The sequence below is a fragment of the Lepidochelys kempii genome, chromosome 12 (assembly GCF_965140285.1).
Source record: "Lepidochelys kempii isolate rLepKem1 chromosome 12, rLepKem1.hap1, whole genome shotgun sequence".
NCBI classification, from domain to species: Eukaryota; Metazoa; Chordata; order Testudines; family Cheloniidae; genus Lepidochelys; species Lepidochelys kempii.
This window is the reverse complement of record NC_136391.1, coordinates 17,507,955-17,529,782: the sequence shown is the minus strand read 5'-3', so window position 1 is coordinate 17,529,782 and position 21,828 is coordinate 17,507,955. Positions and strand designations below refer to the sequence as shown.

Below are 21,828 nucleotides of genomic sequence, written 5' to 3'. Positions count from 1 at the left end.
TCCTTGGACTGGCCGCTACCACCACCAAACTAATACTGGTTACTGGGGAAGAGCTGTTTGGACGCGTCCTTCCCCCCAAAATACTTCCCAAAACCTTGCACCCCACTTCCTGGACAAGGTTTGGTAAAAAGCCTCACCAATTTGCCTAGGTGACTACAGACCCAGACCCTTGGATCTGAGAACAATGAAAAAGCATTCAGTGTTTTACAAGAAGACTTTTAATAAAAAATAGAAGTAAATAGAAATAAAGAAATCCCCCCTGTAAAATCAGGATGGTAGATATCTTACAGGGAAATTAGATTCAAAAACATAGAGAACCCCTCTAGGCAAAACCTTAAGTTACAAAAAAGATACACAGACAGAAATAGTTATTCTATTCAGCACAATTCTTTTCTCAGCCATTTAAAGAAATCATAATCTAACACATACCTAGCTAGATTACTTACTAAAAGTTCTAAGACTCCATTCCTGTTCTGTCCCTGGCCAAGACGACTACAGACAGACCCAGACCCTTTGTTTCTCTCCCTCCTCCCAGCTTTTGAAAGTATCTTGTCTCCTCATTGGTCATTTTGGTCAGGTGCCAGCAAGGTTACCTTTAGCTTCTTAACCCTTTACAGGTGAGAGGAGCTTTCCCCTGGCCAGGAGGGATTTCAAAGGGGTTTACCCTTCCCTTTATATTTATGACACCCCAGAAGGTCATCTAGTCCAACCCCCTGCTCAAAGCAGGACCAATTCCCAGTTAAATCATCCCAGCCAGGGCTTTGTCAAGCCTGACCTTAAAAACCTCTAAGGAAGGAGATTCTACCACCTCCCTAGGTAACTCATTCCAGTGTTTCACCACCCTCTTAGTGAAAAAGTTTTTCCTAATATCCAATCTAAACCTCCCCCACTGCAACTTGAGACCATTACTCCTCGTTCTGTCATCTGCTACCATTGAGAACAGTCTAGAGCCATCCTCTTTGGAACCCCCTTTCAGGTAGTTGAAAGCAGCTATCAAATCCCCCCTCATTCTTCTCTTCTGCAGGCTAAACAATCCCAGCTCCCTCAGCCTCTCCTCATAAGTCATGTGTTCCAGTCCCCTAATCATTTTTGTTGCCCTTCGCTGGACTCTCTCCAATTTATCCACATCCTTCTTGAAGTGTGGGGCCCAAAACTGGACACAGTACTCCAGATGAGGCCTCACCAATGTCGAATAGAGGGGAACGATCACGTCCCTCGATCTGCTCGCTATGCCCCTACTTATACATCCCAAAATGCCATTGGCCTTCTTGGCAACAAGGGAACACTGCTGACTCATATCCAGCTTCTCGTCCACTGTCACCCCTAGGTCCTTTTCCGCAGAACTGCTGCCTAGCCATTCGGTCCCTAGTCTGTAGCTGTGCATTGGGTTCTTCCGTCCTAAGTGCAGGACCCTGCACTTATCCTTATTGAACCTCATCAGATTCCTTTTGGCCCAATCTTCCAATTGGTCTAGGTCCTTCTGTATCCTATCCCTCCCCTCCAGCGTATCTACCACTCCTCCCAGTTTAGTAAGTAAAAGAGCTGTAGGAAGAACCTTACATTTCTTACATGTAAAGGGAGGTGTACACATTTAATTACTATTGTCAGAAGCACATGAAAATGGACTATTTTTAGAACTCCTACACTTACTCTCCCCTCCCCATCGTTTCCATCTGACTGAGTACTGGAGTTTTTGTTTATCCGAAGTGTAGAAAAGGGACTACAGAATCCCAGCCCACTGTTCTGTGGACAAGAGTTGGCTCTTTAACCTCAGCTTGGACAGTCCAGAATTTTCTTGGGGCGTTGATGTTTCCTATTCACCAACGTTTGAAGTCCTCAGGAATACTTACGCATACAAAGAGCTGGCTTCTGAGTTTAGCTACGTGGGCAAGCACCACGGCACACATTGTAATCATAAGCTCCTGCACCTGCACAGACAGTAGTTCCTCGACTAAACATGCAGCCATACGTGCCTGGTTTGCTTGTTTGTTGCTCAGACAGGAAACCAGCCTCCAAAATTGTATTCATGAACCCAACATCTCAATTCAAAACTTTTCTAATCTATGGAGGCCATGCACTCACCTTAAAAGTGTCACAGACACAGACAGACACTCACAAGACCTCTCACTGCACTATGCCAAAGACTTTAGCGGCAGTTCTGATGCTGATCTCTTTTTATCCATTTACAGGTCCAACTCGGCATTGCAGTATTTCAAAATCATTTGTGAGGAGGGAACTATTTTCCTGTAATCCTTGTTAGCTATTGTTTGCCAAAATATGTCACTGTGGATCATAGCTTTGTTGATTTATTTGAAACCTATCTGAAGCACATCTTGTTAATGTCTCTGTGATCTAAGGCAAATTACATTGCTGAAGCCAGTTAATTGTTCATTTCTTTGAGGGCTGGCATCATCATTACAGTACTCTTTGTGGTGGATCTTCTTCACACATGCAGTAATTCTGTAATTTGGTCTATAATCTTGGATTTAGTTGAGACCAGTGCTCGTATATTCCTTTTATTCTAAAAAGACTTACAGCTATAGGCATAGTTTGACTTCTGTATTGGAGGGGGAGGGGGGACAGCTCCAGTCAGGCCAATGGGCTGCATGTCGGGGGCAGCAAATTCTGCGCCTCTCCGAGGCTTGCAGTTTGTGGGGTAATGCCGCTTGACCCTCCCCACACTATGCCCACACTTATAGCGGGGGAAAGAATTCTACATAGAACCTTTTAAACTCATCAGTTGAAATGCACAGACAAATAGACAAATGCACAGCTGTGCTGAAGGTACATTTCTATGGGAATAGAAACCAACAAACGCCAGGAAATGCAGCACTGAACCTAAAATGGTATTCTTAACCTGCTCAGTTGTTCCTCGGTGTCATAGGAGTGGCTGAACAGCAGTTGATTTTGCTGTAGCTCATTTGCTGAAAATCTTAGGTACAGTTCAGCTGAACATGAGGATAAGGAACAGAGTTTCAGCCTCAACTATGAGTTTTAACACATTTATTATATTTGGTCACACACAATGTTAAAGAGACAAATTCTACAGTTTTCACTCAGGCAATGTCCTTACTGATGTCAATGGGAATTTAGTCTGAATGAGAACTGCAGAATTTGGCCCACTGGGACAAATTCAGCACTTGAACAAACAGGTGCAAGAGCACTGACTTCAAAAGAGTTATGTCCACTTACATCAAGGCTATAAAACATGACAGTTCCTTCATCTGCAACTTTTTTAAAAGCAGCAATTAAATTAAATCTCCATCTAATGGAATATTGATATAACAGACTTGGATCATGGATTCATTTTTCTTGAAGGCAGATAAACATGAATCTATATAATTTGGTATGCATGTATTGTTATATTTGATGTGATGCATCATCTTGGATATATTGGCTCTTTTATTACAATTAAGCACAATTGCAGGTTTCTAACTTCAAAGGTCTCACGTACTAAGGGATATAAACTTCCCCTAATAGAACAGTCTGTATGCTACCAAATAACCAGGCCTCAGTCCATAAAGTACTTTACATGCCTCCTCTCCGCTAGTGTATGTGCAGGATGAATATAGAAACATACAACCATAATTGTGATCAGCATTCTGTTTGCCTGATTCAGCCAAATGAACTCAAAGGGGCTACTTGTGTGAATAAGGCAAGCAGGACTTGGTCACGTGTGTTTAATAATGGGGCCAAAATATTTCTGAGACAAGATGTCCCCACCAAGACACCACAAGACAAAACAGTGATGAGATATCGTCTTGATGGAATGTATGACAAGATGGCACAAAAGCCATGTACAACTGTATCCTTGAAAAGGTCCATTTTTCCAACTAACGCTGTCAAGTTACCATGTGTTGTTACTCTTAGGAAAAGCTGATTTCTTCATGATAGCCGCTTTATTTTAAAAAGTAATCACTACTGACACAATAAGCTCTAAACAGGTGTGAGGAACAAGAGAGTATATATATATAATTTGCATTTATATCCAAATTCCAGTTGTGTATTATCTATCTAAAACGATCCATGTTCTTTGGAGATGTTACAACAATTCTGTGTTGGTTAAGTATATATCATACAGAATATTGCTAAGCATTCCATTAATTTTAAAACTTGCAAAGACAGAGCAAGTTGTTACCTATCAGTCCATTAGAGTTTATCGTATAAATGCGGGTCACTGCACATATGCACCAAGCCTGTATATTAAACATTCCCGGGCCATTTTTGTTTAAGGAAACCAGACAATGCAGAGTAAGCATAATCTTCAAACAAATTATGTTTCCTGCACTATTTCTGCTTTTCTATTCCCTCACTCCGCCCACCAGATCCAAGCATCACACAGAACTATTTCCTCCCCAAATGTATTTTGTGACAACAAAGTATTTATTAAGAAACAGTATTTTATCAGCATATTTTGCAAACACTTTCAAACTATTTAAAGTTACTTTCAAAAAAGTGTATCGCTCTGGGGTGGCTCCAGTTTTAACCTGAAGATACAGTATGTCTATGGGTATATTAAAATTCTCTGAAAATAGATGGTTAAAATGGAAAGACTGACAGAGCTTTGGTGGCAAAAACATCAATGTTGAAACAACTCCACTGGCTAAATACAAACCCAGAGGTAAAAGAGCAAGTTACCGAGCAACTTTTTAACTGCTCCACCTCCTTTTGCTCTCTGTGACCCTAACTATCAGAGTACCCTTCTTCCTGACCTCCCACCATGCCGGCCTATACTATAGCCACCATCCTTCCAAACAATGAGAACTGGCTAAGAACTTCTTTGAAGGCAGTCTGTACTCTTTAAATCAGATGGCGAGGCTGCTGCTGAGCAATGTGACACAAGGCAAGGTGCTCCTTTCTTGTCTTCTCGGCCCAGCATCCAGGGATGAATATGTTATTTCCATAGCAGTCTCATGTCATGAAAGCTTGGGGAGCCAGAGCCTGGCGTTCAAACCCAAGTCTTTTGCTAGCCAGTGCAGAGATACCCCCAAAGCCTTTTAGTTTTTAAATGCACCTATTTTTACAATACTTTCTAATTGTAAAGGTATCTGAAATCCCCATGACCATCACAGCATTAGGAAATAACAGTATGACTGAGATCAATCCAGGATTTTCTGTGTCAAGTTTAGGCCTCAAAGCTAAAACACACACATTATTTTCAAAATATGTTGGGATAAAGAAGATGGTTACCATAAACTTATTATCTGACTGGGAAAAATAATATAGAGGACAAAACAAACAGTATTTTCCCTCCCTCCAGCTGTTTTTTAAATCAAATCATTTATTTCTCCCGGATATAAATTTCAGATTTAAATAAAATCCCAAACCTTAACGATACCACATAGTAGAGTCTACAGCAGCATAGTAGCACTTTTAATTTTGGGAGGTGGAGGTTTAATGTGTTGTAGTGTTAACTATTAACCTTAAATTCTATTGCAAGAAATAAAACCAATAAGAGGGTTGTTGATAATAGATGCAAATATCTAGCTATGTGTGTATCAATCTCATACACAGAGTTAAAAATACCTGGCCACTGAAAAGGATTTTCTCAGTCCACCGGGGTTTAGCTATGTTGAGATTGAGATGTTTATTTTTTCCTGCAGCAGTGTTGGGAATTTCTTCTAGAATATTTTGCCATCTTGCTTTTAAGTCAGCAACATATCTGTATATTTGAACACCAAGAACCTTATTATACATAGGAAAGCCCTGCAATTATGAACACAACCAATATTTCCCTCATCTCTCCCAAAAAGAACAAAACAAAACAAAAACAAACCCAAACCAGAAGTTCAAATACTGCTGGTCTGAATGTTACTGTAAAAAATCCAGAGGATACATTCATATTAACTATTTCAAACATATCTATTTGCATACAGACTGACGATTAACTGATACTGATGAATCCACTAAAATGTAATTCCAAGTCCACCAGCATCTGTCCTCTTCTAGAAATAAAGTTAATGCTTTTCAGTACCTGTGAGGCTTTTGAATGTCTATTTCCAGTGATGTAAGGTTTGGTTTTAGTTCACTTGGCAAAAATAAATAAATAAATAAATAAAATAAAAACAGCAAGTGCCTTTTCTTTTAAAAAGGTCAAATTGAGCTTTTTAAAGAACAAGCAACATTTTAGCAAGCCAGACAGGACAAAAGCCAATCAGATAAATGGCCTGTGTAATGATTTTAGAATGAAGGATGCCTCGGGTTTCTTGAAAGGGCTATAGTATAGGTCTTGGCACAAACAATCTGATATGTTCAAGCTTACATCTCTTTTACTGCAGACAAGAACTTCACTAAAATAGATAAATAATGAATGTGGCCAGGGATCTCTGCTGGTACTACGGCTGGTTCTGCAAGATGCTGGAACAGAAACACAGAATGCTCCATGTTTTTGTTATTAATGAATCCTTGTTCTCCTACAATAAACACAGCATATTTGATCTGAAATGGCTTCTGCAGCACATACAATATAAGTTTCAGCTCTCCAAAAGTGCCAGCAAATTGCAGAAAGATAAGTTACAAAGACGTACCTAATTTGCTGTGATGAATTGTGTGCATGCTTCAGTGATCAAAACTGCAGCTGAGACCTATTATATGTAATGATCTAGACGTTTCTTGTGAAAACACTCAGGCATATATTGTTATGTCTGGACAAGCAACCTAGTTTTGCTCTAGCAGCAAGCAAATGAAGGGACTGCTCTTTCAAAAGCATGCTACACACCAGTTTCCATGAGCTATTTAACCAGAGAGGTGGAACAAGCTCCAGTAGTTCCTTAAATTATGTGTATGTTCTACCCCTTCAAATGTACAACTCCATGATCCTTTAAAAATCTCAAATAATTTTTTAAATTATAACGACACCTACAGGAGGAACCAGAATTAATCAACTATTAGACCACAAGCTATTTGTTACAGTAGCCAGGAAAGAAACAGAAAATCACAGCAGTAGCTTTGTTAGATATCCCCTCTTCTTTCCACCACTGGATGGACAGAGGTGTAGACACAGGGGGAGAATTTGTAGAAATTTGGAGAGAAAACAGTGGCTCAGTTTTATTAGAAGTCATCTAATTGCAGGTCTGAAGAATTTGCTACTTGAAATATAGTCTAGGACTAAAGTAGGGCTCTGACAAAACACCTCCATGCTGGGAAAGGGGAGGAGGTGCACTGCCTGAGCATCAGTACCAGGAAGTATTATGGTTCTCTAAGCCATACTACTCCTGAGTACTGGAGGGAAAACACTGGGTACCAGGACCTGCTACTCCTTTAAATGGACTAGCCAGTGCTCCTTCACAGTTTTATCAAGCTAGTCCCCTCACCAGCAGCAGGTGCCAGCTGTCATCCTCACAGTCCCACCTGCAGCTATCACCCACAGCCCCGCTATGGGTAATGGGTGTCTCCTGTGTGAATGTGCAATGGACGAAGCAGGAAAAGGGGTTCCATGCAGAGGCACGTATTATTTGACCCACAGAGTGAGATGATGACCTTATGATTAACATACAGGCCTGGGAGTTAAAGGATCTGGGTCTATGTCTGGCTCTGCCAAAAAAATTCCTCAGTGGGTTTGGGCAAGATACTTAACTGCCACCCTGATTTGTAAACTGGGGATAACATTGACCTAGGAAAGGTCCTGAGAAATTTAATTCATTAGTGTTTGTAAAACACTCTCAGATCCACAGACAGAAGGTGCTGCAGAACTATACGGTAATTTTTTGTACAGATCAGAGGTTTTCAAATGCGGGGCGTACTTCCCCCCACCCCTCAGGGGGATCCAGAGGAATGTTCAGGGAGGCGAGCAGCAATGCCAAGCGAGGCTTTCGACAGCCCTCCATGGCAGGGTGGGAGTACCAGCTCCACCCCCGACTCACATCAGTGGGTCACCCAGCCTGTGGGTCAGTGTCAACATCCGCTGCGGCTGCACCACTTTCTGCTCCCAGCATCCTCTGCACCCAGCATTGGCTCCGCTCCCAGAGACTGTTGCATGAGTCTTGCCACACCCTGAAGACCCGAGAGGGACGGGGAAGGTATTGTGTCTATTTTTGTCTGGGTTGGGAGGGCACAACCAAAAACTGTAATTCAAAGGGGGGGCTCAGCTCACGAAGCCTGAAAACCACTGGTATTGATGAGGATGACTGATAATATTTGTCCCTACAGAGTCAAGAGCTAATTCTTCCTCCCCAGTCAGTCTGATTTCCAATGCTATCATTCACTGTTGAACAAAGTGGAATGAAACACAGGCTAGTGAAACTGTCTCTAGGAGCATGGCTTTTAAAGTACCATTTCATTCCTCTGCTGAGCTGCTATATTCTGTCACACTTGTAATTTGTGATAATGTGGTAGAGTGAAGAAAAGGTGTTGGTTAATTGTTGACATAACAAAATTAATTTTCCATCCATAAACTTTTTCTCCTCTCTCCTGTGAGCTCTGATGCAATGTTACTGACTGGCACCGCTGAAATGCCACCTTGCATTTCTCATAGTTAATTTCTCTCTAAATGTCATTAGTAATTGTTATTGCCAGACCAGAGAGTGCAATCTGGTCTTCCAGAAAAAAAAATCCACCTTTTCATTTCTTCTTCTGGGCCATCTCCATTTGGTCATGAATGGATATTTAATAGTAAAACAGTCCAATGTACTCTAGATGGAAGACATTAGTATACCTGGAAGTGAAACACGCCTGGTTTATTTATTTATTTTCATACTGTATGAATGGATCCTTATTCCACTGATATGAGTACAGAATTATTTATTTAAAGGTTTCTTTAAAACACTTATTTCAAGAGCACTACCAAGTACTATTCAAACAGAGTCCATAAGTTATCGAAGGAAAAAAACCTTTAAAGTATGCAAGCACGCTTTCCCCAGGATATATGTTAGGAGTACATCAAGTATAGTTTTTTGGGTAAGCAATGATTTAAAAATAAAATAAGAGTCTTTTCCATCAACCATATTGTTCTTTTTCTGTCATAAAAGGGATGTGGAAACTCAAATCTAGCTCTGAGCGAGATGAATTTATTACACCCCCCCCCTCATCTATCTAAGTACGCACATGGTCTCCCTCACTGTACTATTGGAAAGAGGCATGTGTGTTTGTGAGGGAAAACCAAACAGACGAATTTTTCACTTATTTCTTGAAGTGTTTAGATCCATGGACCCGATCATCCCTTGTGGCAGTGAATTATATAGTCTAGGTCCAGCTCCTGTGAAAGTTCTCTTTCCAGAGCTCCTGTGCCTCTCCCTTGGTTGGCAGTTTCATACGTCTAGTGGAACACAGCTGTCACTGGAAGCCATGATCACAGAGGAGAAGGAGATCTCTCAGGTACTTAGGGTCACTTTCTGGGAGAGTTGTGAATATCATGACAGAGCCCTTGAACTGGACACTGTATTCAACACATTTGTCTGGGTGTGCATGTGCGTGTATATATATAACCACACACACAGTTGTGTGTCATAGGGTTTACTTTGCAACATATATAAATTATTCTCGCTTAGAGTCAGATTTGCAATTCCATATTCCTTTAACTAAAGGCATCTAAGCTCAGAATTGTCATTTGGATGTTTCTGTCAAGGGACTGTGCTTTCAGTAAATATAACTGATGCATATACATTGTCTCTTGGCTGCTTACACTCATGGCCATCTGTTAGGATGGCATGGTGCCTGCTCAAAAGTTGGTTGGACCCTTGCCCTAGGGCATAGATGACAGGCAACAATAGGTTTAGATGGGCAGCCTAAATAGCAGTTCCAAGTGCCATCTCTCCTGTAGGAAGTCCCTTCTCTCTGCCAGCACTGCCACATTGGAACTACATGCCTCCTTACACTTGATCACACATGTTGACACTTGGGTGCACTTCAGTGCATTAATGACTCAACCGATGGCTTTCACCTGACACCCTTTTCTTTCACTCTGCATCACTGCTGGGTATTCTCCACGTGCTAATGTGAAGTTATGTACACTTTGTTAGCCAGGGTGAGTCACACGATAGCATTAACAGTATTTGAAGCAGAGGGACTTTTTATGGTACAGACCAGAGTGCTGAAATACCAGTAATTTCCAAGCTCAGTCTCAGGTGAATCTTTGTTAGCCTGAGAGCTCACACTGGATCTTGCTGAAATGACACAGGAGATGCCATATAATGCAGATTTTTGATATGCTGATCAGAATCTTCTTTGAGTAACTAAAGGATAAATGATGCGTTCCTTAACCAAATCAGGACACAAGACAATTCAAGATCTCTGCAACCTTCTCTGTTCACAGCTAGAAGGGGGCAAGGACAGTGAACAGGCAATACATGATCTGTTTGTTCCAAGACTCCTTGCCATTGACGCCTGCTTGTGCCAGAGAGGTCATTAGGCATCCATTTACTTATTCACTTGCTCTGTACATTCGTTTTCCTAAAATGTTACCATTCAAGTGATAAAAGAAATCAAAGCTGTCACCTCAGAGACTGAAGAGGAAGTATGTTAGACTCCATCCCCTATCCTTGGAGTTGCAGTGGCACCCAACGATGCCTACTTGATTCACCGTCCTCAGTGAGAACAAAGGAACAGAGACTGAAGCAACAGATTTTGGAGGGGAACTGGGATATGAGCCGGGATATGAGGTTTTATTCTAAGACACAAAGCCAGGCCTCCTCTTTCACTTATATCTGGAAGACAGACTCTATTGGCAGCACACAAAAAAACCCCAGAAAGCAAGACAGAATGCATTAAATAACATACGGAGCAAGTTATGCACCTTCCTGGAGAAGCAGTCAATCAGTGCATGGATGTCAATGTTTTCTCTGAACATGTCAAGTCAGTCCATCATCTTCAGCGCAGATTACCTTCTTGACAATGGATGTGCACACAGAAAGTGTAATGTCTTGTTCCATAACAAAAGCACATTGCCAAGCCACAATGAGGGGCATAGTGGCAAGCACTCTTGGTTTCAGAACTAGGAATAGACTCTAGACGCCAAGCGCAGTGACTACTAATATAAAAGTTACATATTAGTTGGTACAGAGCCAATAAGTATACTCCTCAATAACTCATGCCCATATTTCTTAAATTTGGAAATTAATGATGGGTTTCACCAGCACCAAAATAAGTATTTGGAGCCAATGACATGTTCCTCCTCAACTGAGCATATACCTGCACTCTGAAAACCAGAGACCTAATGACAGTTTTCTTTCCAATCTGGACAATATATCATAAACAGAACTTCCTTTTTTGCAATACTTAAAGGATGTGCAGTCAGACAGACTAAATATGATGGGTATGCGCCTAAAGCACTTTTAATTTTTAATTATTGTTAGTTATAATTATCTGACTGAAAGCCCAGTGATATGACTGGAATGGGTCTTGTTTTTCTTGTAATTTATTAGTTTTATAACTAATAATGATTAAACATTAAAAACGCTCCAAGCACATTGGCTAATCAACTTGTTTTAACACTAACCAAGTCTGCTACAGTACTGTCTGGTTCATTTGTCTGATTTTAGAGGAAGACTGACGTTCTGATAGCAGGAAAAATGTATGAATTGCTAGGTCTTAGAGAGCCCACCGATAGTTGAAAGACAAAGATGGGATTTCTGTTTTAAAGAAACACACACCTCACCTGAAAAAACAGCAAAATTGTGTACTGAATTAATTAATGCCTTCCACCAAATTAAGAAAGAATTTATTATGGGTCGTTTCCAGAAAGAGTTTCCTGGGGTTTAATATCTAAGCCAAGCACAAACTGTAAAACACAGCACGAGGATCATAAAGGAAAGTGCTACCTTTTTGCCACACTCACAGCTCAGGTTCTAGGATGGTGTCAATTTTTTTTTTTTTTGAGCAAACAGTACTTCAGCCAGGTGTTTTGTGAAACCTCCTCAAACAATTCAGGCCTGGGTTTACATCACTGATGCAATTGGGAGCTTTATTCTCAATTTCTGAAATGTTTGCATGTATAGAGAGGGCCGTTTGGAAGAGGATATCATAGCATTTTACAAAATGTTTAATTAAGCCTCACCACAGCACTGAGAAGTTGGTAAGTACTATTACCCCCATTTTCCAGACCTGAAACAGAGACATTAAATGCTCAAGGGGACAGAGCAAAATGATAAAGCCAGGAACAGAATCTAGATTTTGTAACTCTTATATTTGTGCGCTGATTACTAAGGGCTAAGTTGAGCTTTTAGGTTCAGCCCTAAGAAGGGGGAAGAATGCAGCTGTGATGCTCCCAGAGGAAGAAACTGGGCTTCTGAGAGGCTCAATTCCTGCCCTCTTGCTCTGGAGGGCAGCAGAAACTTTGCTGCAATTCTTTTCAGGGCAAAGCCTGGTCCCCCACTACTACCCAGCCAGCTCCACTGGCTGCTGGATTGCGGGGGAGCCATGACTTCCCTCCACTCCTCACCCTGATCTCCTGCTGTACCCAGAGACACAATCAAAGGAAAACTGATGTGGCTATATAGCTACACTACCTTATCTGGCCCAGTTAGACCAAGCCACAATCGAGCCCAAGATTATTAGCATCATAGGAATCAGAGATTTATTAGATCGAGTAGTTCCATTAACAGGGGCAGGATATATCCCCTCTCTGGAGGACATATCAGATATTTAACTGACACTACCCTCCATTATATATGCAAAGACAGATTATTTTTCCCCTTTAAGGAAGCCGTTTTAGAGCCTAATCCAAAGCCCACTGAAATCGATGGACTTTGATGGGCACTGGATCAAGCCCTTAGAGAACATTAGTGACAAATCATTGTTAATATAATGAGTGCAGCTTGTGTGTAGCAATTTCTGCCAGTTTATGGCTTAAACCTGCAGCTTTTGATATACGCTGAAAAGGAAAAAACAAATGATGATGCTAGCCAATGGGCCATGGCATCCTCTTTCCTTTGATGTGTTGACATTTAAAGGAACTTGGCACTTAAAATTACAGAAAAATCTTCCAGTGAAGCTCCCTTAATTCAGTGGTTTGACTTATCTTCAAATCTGAACAGAAAGGAAAGCCTCTCTTTCCGAGCAGGCACCTGCACTAGGAAGGAACTGGCAGATACCTTGTTAGCGCAGTACCTGGATTATTTGTGCATTGTTTATTATATCCCTTGCTTTAGTTTTCATCAATTGTAATCATTTAGAGGGAAATGGTATGATTAGCAGCACACAAGCAAACAGCTGGAATTAATCCTTTAAATACAAATATTTTATTGGTTATGCCATGGCTCCTTGGAAAAACAGTGGTGCAAAGAGCACAGATGAAAACCCTCCTTGAGTTTCCTCTAAAAATCACTATTCATTCACAATTTGCTTAATGCAATTCTTAGTGCAAGCAATTAAGAATTTAGATTTCGCAACTCGGCTTAACAACACAAGTTTAACTATCAACACCCAACATGTGTCATGATTTCAGTCTGTCTTCTAACTTGGCAGGGTTCCCTACTTCAGTATAAGTCTAAAGACTACCATTTCAGGGGGCAAAGTACTTTCACTAGTTCGTTTCCAAAGTATGGCTGTGCTGTACACTATTTCAGCTTTGGCAGGGCAGTACATTAAAGGCACACTCAGCAGCTAATGATTAGTTTGTAATATAGGTCCTAGAGATCATCCTCTGTTTCACAAAGGCTTCTTTCGTCTCTCTGTAGTATATAGTATTATAGGTTATGCGTAAATTTACTTCTATTAAGTGTCATTAAATGGAAAAAATATTTAAAAGGCATGAGACTTTCATCACATTCATAGATGTCAAAGCTTGACTAGCTATCATCCTGAGCGTTCAGAGTGTATAATATTGCACTAATTTGCTCCTAAATGCTCAGTATAACCATACATCTGCTATTTTGTTTCACCATTGTTTTCCACCTAGAACGGCATATTCCATTGTTTTGTATCTACCCTCTCTTATGTGGGACATCTTTACACACTATAAATCATAATGTATTTATCCTTACAATGTTTTCCATTTTCCTTTTTATGGTGGAAGTGCTGCAATATTAAACAAGCAGGACCAAATTCTATTCTTTGTTACATGGGCGTCTATGAAGTTACTCTGGAATTACACCAGGGTAACTGAGAACAGGATCTTGTCTTTGTGGCTCCACCTGACTCCCTGCAACTTCAAAGCTCATATATTAAAATACAACCATTAATTTAGAAATGAAAAGGGTGCTTTGAAAAGTGCTACCGATGCAGCAACTTGAATTTTTTTCCAAACTATTGAAATGTGAATTTGAAATGACAATCTCCCTTTCTAACAAGGTCCATATATGCCCCTTTATGTCATACTGTACCTAAGGAATCTACTTAAAAATAGTCACACAGCAGCAGGGCTAACTTATGGCATGCCATTACAGTTGCAAAATTAATTACGGTAGTTTTTTCTCCCAATATATGCACCTCTCCCCACTCTCCTCCCTTTTTCCTGCCCTCTGTAACCAAAGGGGCTCAATGGAAAGTTTTTCCTTGTAATGTAATACTAAGATTTTTTACATATGTCAGTGGTTTCACAAAAAAATACAATAAAATAAAATAAAACAGAACAAATCTGATTCTGACTTAAAATGAGTTATTCCTAATTTACACCAGTTGGAAAGCAAGGTTAGAATTGAAAAGTCAGATTTGTCAAGCATAACTGTTTGATGGACGGAGACTGTAACATACAGGAGAAATTGCACTGCTAAGAGACTAAAATATCTATGCACATTAAACTGTTATTAGCAGCTAAACAATTGGCTCACCAAGTAATACTAAATCTTCATTTCTCAACTAGCAGAGAAAAATTTAATAAACAGCCAAGGAATTTAAAACAGGCAACCTACAAATAAGCAACTGATGAGTTAATCATGCTAAATAAGGTTGCTAGTTCAAAAGTCTTCATAACTAATGTATTCACATACTCTGTGCCTTGCTTGGCTCAGTTATTTCAATCAATAAAACCCCCTACTTCAAGTAAACACCCTATTCTGAGTCACCACTAAATTCATGAGTAAAATGTGCAGTTAAACATTGAATTTTCATTCAGCCAACACCATTTAAAATTACTTGTATAATTATTATGAACACAGGAATTTTAAATGCACACATATCCTGTGTAAAAACTGAAAATTACAATTATGATTCAAATTTATTGGATGAAAGCTGCTATTTGCATAGGTTTTGCTATGCACAACACTTCAGAATACGAACACTATGTAATTAAAATGGTTAATTGCAAAAAGCAATTGGTTGTTAAGACTATAATTTAACAAGGTTCTCTGTATCTGACCATCTGATTTAAAAGGTTAATGCAGTGACCTAGGAAGCCATTGCACCCATTTTAATTGTGCTGGCATTTTGACCAAAGACCACTTTAAATGAAAAAGGGGAGGGAAAATCCAAGCTCGCTTTGTAAGCCAATATTATCTTCTAAAACCTACACAGTGAGAAATCACAAAAACAAAATTATTAATTAAAATATTAACAAGGTATAGTTAAAACTTTTGTACACTTATGCAAATGAGATTGCTAGAACAAGGGAACGAAGAGATTCCCCTGGGAGAAAAAATATAAAATCAACAAAGTGAAAAGATCAACCATCCTTCCACTGCATGACAGCACGACACAAGAGGCAGCAACTTGGGAATTCAGCAAGATAAATAAAAACCCTCCAAAGTTTAAGTAAATCATGGTTTATAAAGCTAATAGATTTAAATGAGGCATACAGCATCATTCTATAAAAAGATTACATTTACCAGGGGACAGGAGCAATATTTTGGCAGAAATTCTAAAAAGGTAAAATATTATGATAAGGAAGGCCAGACTGAGAACCTCTGTGTATCTGTTTAAAAGTTAAAGCTCTGGTAGTCAATTCTCCTATGTGATAATTAGATATGCAGGGCTTTTCTCTGCTGCTAGATTAACACAAAGTTACAGCACTATGATAGGTTCTCTGCATTTCAACGGGTTTAACACTGAAGGTCAAAACTTAATTTTAAGCATAATTGATTCAACACTAACCTGACCTATGAGGACAGATTTTAAAAACTGGGCATGTTTAGTCTTGAGAAAAGAAGACTGAGGGGGGACGTGATAACAGTCTTCAAATATGCTAAGGGCTGTTATAAGGAGAACTGTGATCAATTGTTCTCTGTGTTCACTGAAAGTAGGACAAGAAGTATTGGGCTTAATCTGCAGCAAGGGAGAATTAGGTTAGATATTTGGAAAAACTTTCTAACTCTCAGGGTAGCTAAGCTCTGGAATAGGCCTCCAAGGGAGGCTGTGGAATCCCCATCCCTGAAGGTTTTTAAGAACAGGTTGGACAAACACCTGTCAGGGATGGTCTAGATTTACTTGGCCCTGCCTCAGAGCAGGGGGCTAGACTTGATGACCTCTTGAGGCCTCTTCCAGCCTTATACTTCTATGATTCCCAACACTGCTCCTTAGAACTCCTCCAGTAGTTGCCCTGAGGGAGCTCCCAGAGCCCTTGTGCCTGAGGCAGACCTACTGCCTCCAGAAGGGCCAGGGGAATCTGGATCTGCGCAGTCTTTTGAAAAAGTGCAATGCATACTTCTGTCTCACACGCACACTTTGGGAAGGCTGAAATCAATGGAGCTGCATCCACTTATGCCAGCAGTGAAATTGGACCGTAGTGCCTAGTTTTAACAATCTGCTACATACTACTATGCCTTTGCGGCTGTGGCTGGTCTGATTAGAATTCTATGTTCAAGTAGCACGTACATTTTGCTCTTGTACCTAGATAGGTACGATTCCTTTACTTTTTACTTACACTGGGGAAGGAGGAATGTCATAACGTTAGTTTAGTCTTTGTGTGTTAATCATTCCCTACATTATTAATAGAGAAAAAGAAATTATTTACATAGTGCTTCATGTAGACATGTCAGTATGTAGCAATGCTACTGTCAAGAGAAATACTCATAAAGAATCATGATATCTGTCTTGTCTTATTTTATGCCAGCCAGGCTCAGAGATCCCTTTCTCCTGATAGCTCCCATGGGGAGAGAGAGAAAGAGAGAGTAGGAAAGTTTGCTGCTGTTGCAAAGAGGGAGGGAAAACCATGGTTATAAATTGGTTAAAGAAATGGTCTAAAAGCCGAGCAGTGATGAGAGGGTTATTACATACAAACAAAATAATTGCTGTCAGTTTGCATTTACTCATTTCAAAAACATACCTGAAGTTCTGTCTGAAAGAAGAACTTCTGTGGGCACTGGGAACAGTCATAAATTTTATCCTCCTGCCCATGGACTGCAAAGATATGCTGCTGCAGTTTGTTTGCCTGTACAAAAACTGAAATAATACAGTGTAATCAGAGGTTAAGTTTGCTTTAGGTAACTTCTTCCCCATATTTGCTGCACATGTATTATGGCTGTAATCCTAAAAGGTCCAATGATATTTATCAATAAATCATCAATATCTGTTTCAGTACAATTATCCTGCAAGAGTGAACAATATTAATAATTTAAGTTTTAAAGAATGATGTTTAGCTTAGTTATAATAGACTCTAAATATCATATAGATTTTTGATATTCCACCATAAAGTCACTGCTCTCCATTCATAATTGGATGAACCCAATTGTATAATTGAAAAAAGGGTGTCACCTCTTTTGCAGGGAGCTGTGAGCCAATCATAAGTACATGAGATTTATTTATAATGCAGGAGAATTGAACCAGTAGAGATCTAGGGGGTTAATCCAGAAGATGTGTGACCAATGCAACATTTCTGACAGACTACAAAGGAAGTGTGAACCTGCAGATGTAGTCTGTTGCAAAGACAACCTGTATAACTATTTTGTCCATATAGAATAGAAAAGATAAGATTTTATACCATAAATACTGTTACACCTAAGCATTTTTATAATTTTGAACTGAAAGTTATTCTGATTTTGACTGGTAGAGTTTGGAAATTAAGCACGATGAGTTTATGATTTATTTGGTTAAGATTATTTCCCAGCCTACTTCACATCTCATTTTAGATCAATGTTTATGGGTTCTAGATCTATGCAATATGCAAAAGTAGCTTCTTACTAACTGAATTTAAAGAAATACTATTAAGGATTTATTTCATAGCATGTCTCAGAGGCTAGATCTACACTACTAGGTAGGGGTGTGACTGCCCTGCTCATGTACACGTACTCATGGGAGCCTCATTGAGCTAGCACAGGTATGAACAGCAGTGTAGCTGCAGTAGCATGGGCAACTGAGACAAGGCTTAGCCATGCAGAGTACAGACCTGCCTGAAACTAGTGGGTACATAGTGGGCATGGCTTAGCTCCCATGGCTCCAGAGAGTACGTGTACACAAGCTGAGCTTGCAGTGTAAACAGCCAGAAAAGGACAAATTAAGTCCAAAACTACAAACTGCAGTCTCTCAAACTACAGATCAAATTCTGAGAGGTCATGAGCACCTGCGACTTCCACTGAAGTTAAGGGGGACTGTGGGTGCCGAGTGCCCCTCATGATTCAACCCTTTATTTTTTACTTAGCTCATAGTCACACACATAGGAAATGAAAGACAGATATCATGTACACATCCAGCATTACTTTAACATTTTTCAAATACAAGACGTTCATTGCAATTTTAAAAAAAGCATATAGAGCATTCAACAGATCCTACAGTCGCTTTAACCAAGATCATCCAAATTTGCTTTGCAGAAATAGCTTAAAGTTAACTACAAAAGATGGATAAACAGCAAGATTTTAGATATGTGCTCTACATAGAAAAAACAGGACCTGGGCATATGTATCTGAGGGCAGATTCTGGTCTTACAATGAAAAAAATGAATACAGCAATTGTCCAAACTATACAGTTTTAGGGCTTGATCTTACCAGCCCTTTACTCACATGAGTACTTCCACTGAGAACTGACTACAGGCTAGTTGGGTATGTAAAAAGCACTCACATGAGTGAGGGGTGCACAGGAGTAGGTCCTTATCTCACAAGAACTATCACATTCTACCCAACAAATGTAATTTCAAAAGGGCTGTTATTAGCTTCTTGAGTTTGGGAACTGATGCAGGGTGTCAAAAAATCACGGTGCTGTTCTTCATTCCTAGCTCCAGTTTCAGACTGATGATATTTTAAACGTTTCCAAGCAGAGTATTTTTCCCAGGGAATGGAACACTGTATTTTAAAAATCCCCTGTGTGTCATTTCTAGATCAAGCCATGCACACTGAGGCTTGTCTAGGTCTTACTGTCTTACCTGTGAAACAAACAGGGCATTTGAATGTGCCTCCCATCCCCTCAAAGCTGTGCTCAATCAGGTGACACAGAAGCTTTGCTGGAGAGTCAAACATCTGGTTACACAGCTTGCACTCATGATTGATGCCTTCCTCTGCAAGGTTCAAATGATACAACTTGTTAGTGACACAGCAGATTAGTGTCTGAAATGCAGCAGTCTGCTAGAAATGGTAAAGCTGGATTACACAGCTTCAAGGACCCAAAGACATTACAATTTCTGTGTCCCTATTACAAAAGCACACACAGTCACTTGTACAATGTATTCAGGTGTACAGCCGCAAGTCAAATTTAGGGGCATTTATTTTCAGCTGTGATGAAAGTGATGCTGTGATCAAACCACCAGTAACATATACTCCTGTTTACAGGCTTGTGACAATATTGTACTTTGCACCTTGCATCTTACCACAAAGGCAGAACATTGTTGCTCTGGATATCTATTATTAAACACTCAAACAGCATTTAAAACAAATTGAACAGTGTGAATTCAACCACCACCACTACAAACAGAGTGAATTCCCATCTTCACCTCAGATTACATTGCAAGTATATAGGAGGAGAGGAAGCTATCAGGGAATAGCAGGAATGCAGGGCTAACTCAGCCTTCATTTTATATGTAATGCCTTTTTGAGGTTGAAGTGAGACCACTGATGGCATTTAAATGGCATTTTTAAATTGAATTTTCCTTTCATCTATATTTGTTTTGAACAGATCTTTCATGGAGATGTTCTGAATACAAAGAACCTATTTAAAAATCCCCTTAAATTTTCGCTTATTAATAAACATTCACTATTATTATTTTACCAGCATATTAACCGAATACATTAATTGGTCATTTTTGGTGTTTTGTGCAGTTAGGACATATTGTGTGATATTGGAACAACATTTCAAAAGACGCCCAGAAATACAAATGCAATAATCTGTATTTGGGTGGGGGGAGAGGGGAAGATCAGGGGAGACTGTGTACACAATACCTGTTTTGTGCACGCCAGTAAATATGCCCACAGTTTTTACAAGTGTTTTTTGTAAATACCAGCCAAATATTTGTCTTCTCATGAAAATATATTTTAAAAAATCAAGTTCTGGCCTATGAGATATGCACTACTTTATGTCTTCATCTCAAAATCTCATCGAGTTTACATTTTTAGTTCCAGAATAGCAAGAAATGATTATAGCACTATGAAATAACCTCCTGCTAAATGTACTTTCATCCTTCAAATAATTTGAGAAAGAGCATAGAAAATCTCTGTTTATAATTGCTTTTATATTACCTTTTTATAACCTTAAAATGACTGAACAGAGGAAAATTATTGTTTTCCATAAGGCCTTTGAAACTTAAGGAATCTCAAAGCCCTTACAAAGTAACAAGTTAAATAACAGTAGTATGGTAACAGTGAAAGCAAATGGAGCAGCCATTATGTACTTGTAATAGCTCAGACACACACATAGCCTACATATTAGAACCTGGCTTTTTGTTGAAAACAGGGCCAGCAGGGGAGTGTTGGTGGCATGCAGCTGGAGAGAATTCCCAGAGTACATGTGTCTTAAAGGGCCCTAAACTCACCAAGAGGATATTTAAAAAAATCTGTTAAGTGGTGACTTGTGCAGTAGTGAGCTATGCCTGGGCCATTGTTAGGAGCTGTCTATGCTGCTCCAAAAACAGGTAAGCTCCCGAATTGCACTTATAATTGGTGCTCTGTTCCCCATACTGCCTGTAACACATACAGAGCAGAGAGCAGAATGCTGATGACAAGAAATGCTTGAGGAGAAGAGGCAGCATCAGTGAAGCATGAATGGATAGCTCCTCCCACAGAGGGGATGCCAGGCACCTCTAACATGTAGGGCACGTTTCTCTACCCTGATCTGCACTGTGGTCCTCTATTCATAAAATGACTGCAGAATACGCAATAAAGGCCCTACAGTGTGCATAGCCAGTTTAGACTGGAGGGGGAAATGCTATCCTTTTTCTTTGTAATGTTTCATGGAGAAAGAAGAGGGAGATTGAGGGAGGGGGGTGGGAAGACAGACAGAGGGGATGGGTAGGAAGTAAAAATAGAAAAGGGACAGAAAAGAGAAGAGAAAAAACACTGGTGTGAGTACAGACACCAAGTACTTCTACTCTGCATTCTGACTACTCCAGAAATTCTCTAGATGGCAAAACCGAGAGGTGGAATATTTGCGAGAACACAAGGATTCTATTTTGAAATTTTTGAAATTTCTGATCTGGACAGCCACCAAAGATGGGCAGATATTTAGTATTTAAGTATGAATATGTTTTAAAAACTTCCTTTCCCCCAATCTCCTGTATTATCCAACCTGGCTTCCTAGAAGAGACTCTTGTGTGCCCAGTTTCAGTTCTGTGCAAATCTGCATAGTTTAGTAATAAACCCCATGGGGAAAAAAAGGCAGGAAGATGGCTTTGTGATGGAGATGCTGTAGAACCCTTAACCAAATAGCTGTGAACAACGACAATGCAGTATAATAAACATGTAAAGTACAAAGCTGATACTATGGTAATAGAAAGAATTCCTTCAAATACTGAATCAGAGAAATCATGTTTGACATTCATCTGCTAACTTCCATATACTGTATTATTCAGAAACTCATTCACCTGTAATTCATATACAGCATATG

The 21,828-nt window shown here is 39.8% G+C and overlaps 1 protein-coding gene across 12 annotated transcripts in view; it reads right to left on the bottom strand.

The window, feature by feature from the left end:
* The window catches only part of ZNF423 (zinc finger protein 423), a 334,537-nt gene that overhangs the window by 15,268 nt on the left and 297,441 nt on the right, over positions 1-21,828 (bottom strand). For 11 of the 12 annotated variants that reach the window (XM_073307686.1, XM_073307690.1, XM_073307691.1 and 8 more), the window contains 2 exons: positions 19,160-19,291; positions 17,132-17,247 (listed from right to left, as the gene is read on the bottom strand). The exons of the other annotated variant lie outside the window; for it this stretch is intronic. In XM_073307686.1, the coding sequence (XP_073163787.1) occupies positions 17,132-17,247; positions 19,160-19,291 (248 nt within the window). The remainder of the gene's footprint in view (positions 1-17,131; positions 17,248-19,159; positions 19,292-21,828) is intronic. 12 annotated transcript variants of the gene reach the window in all.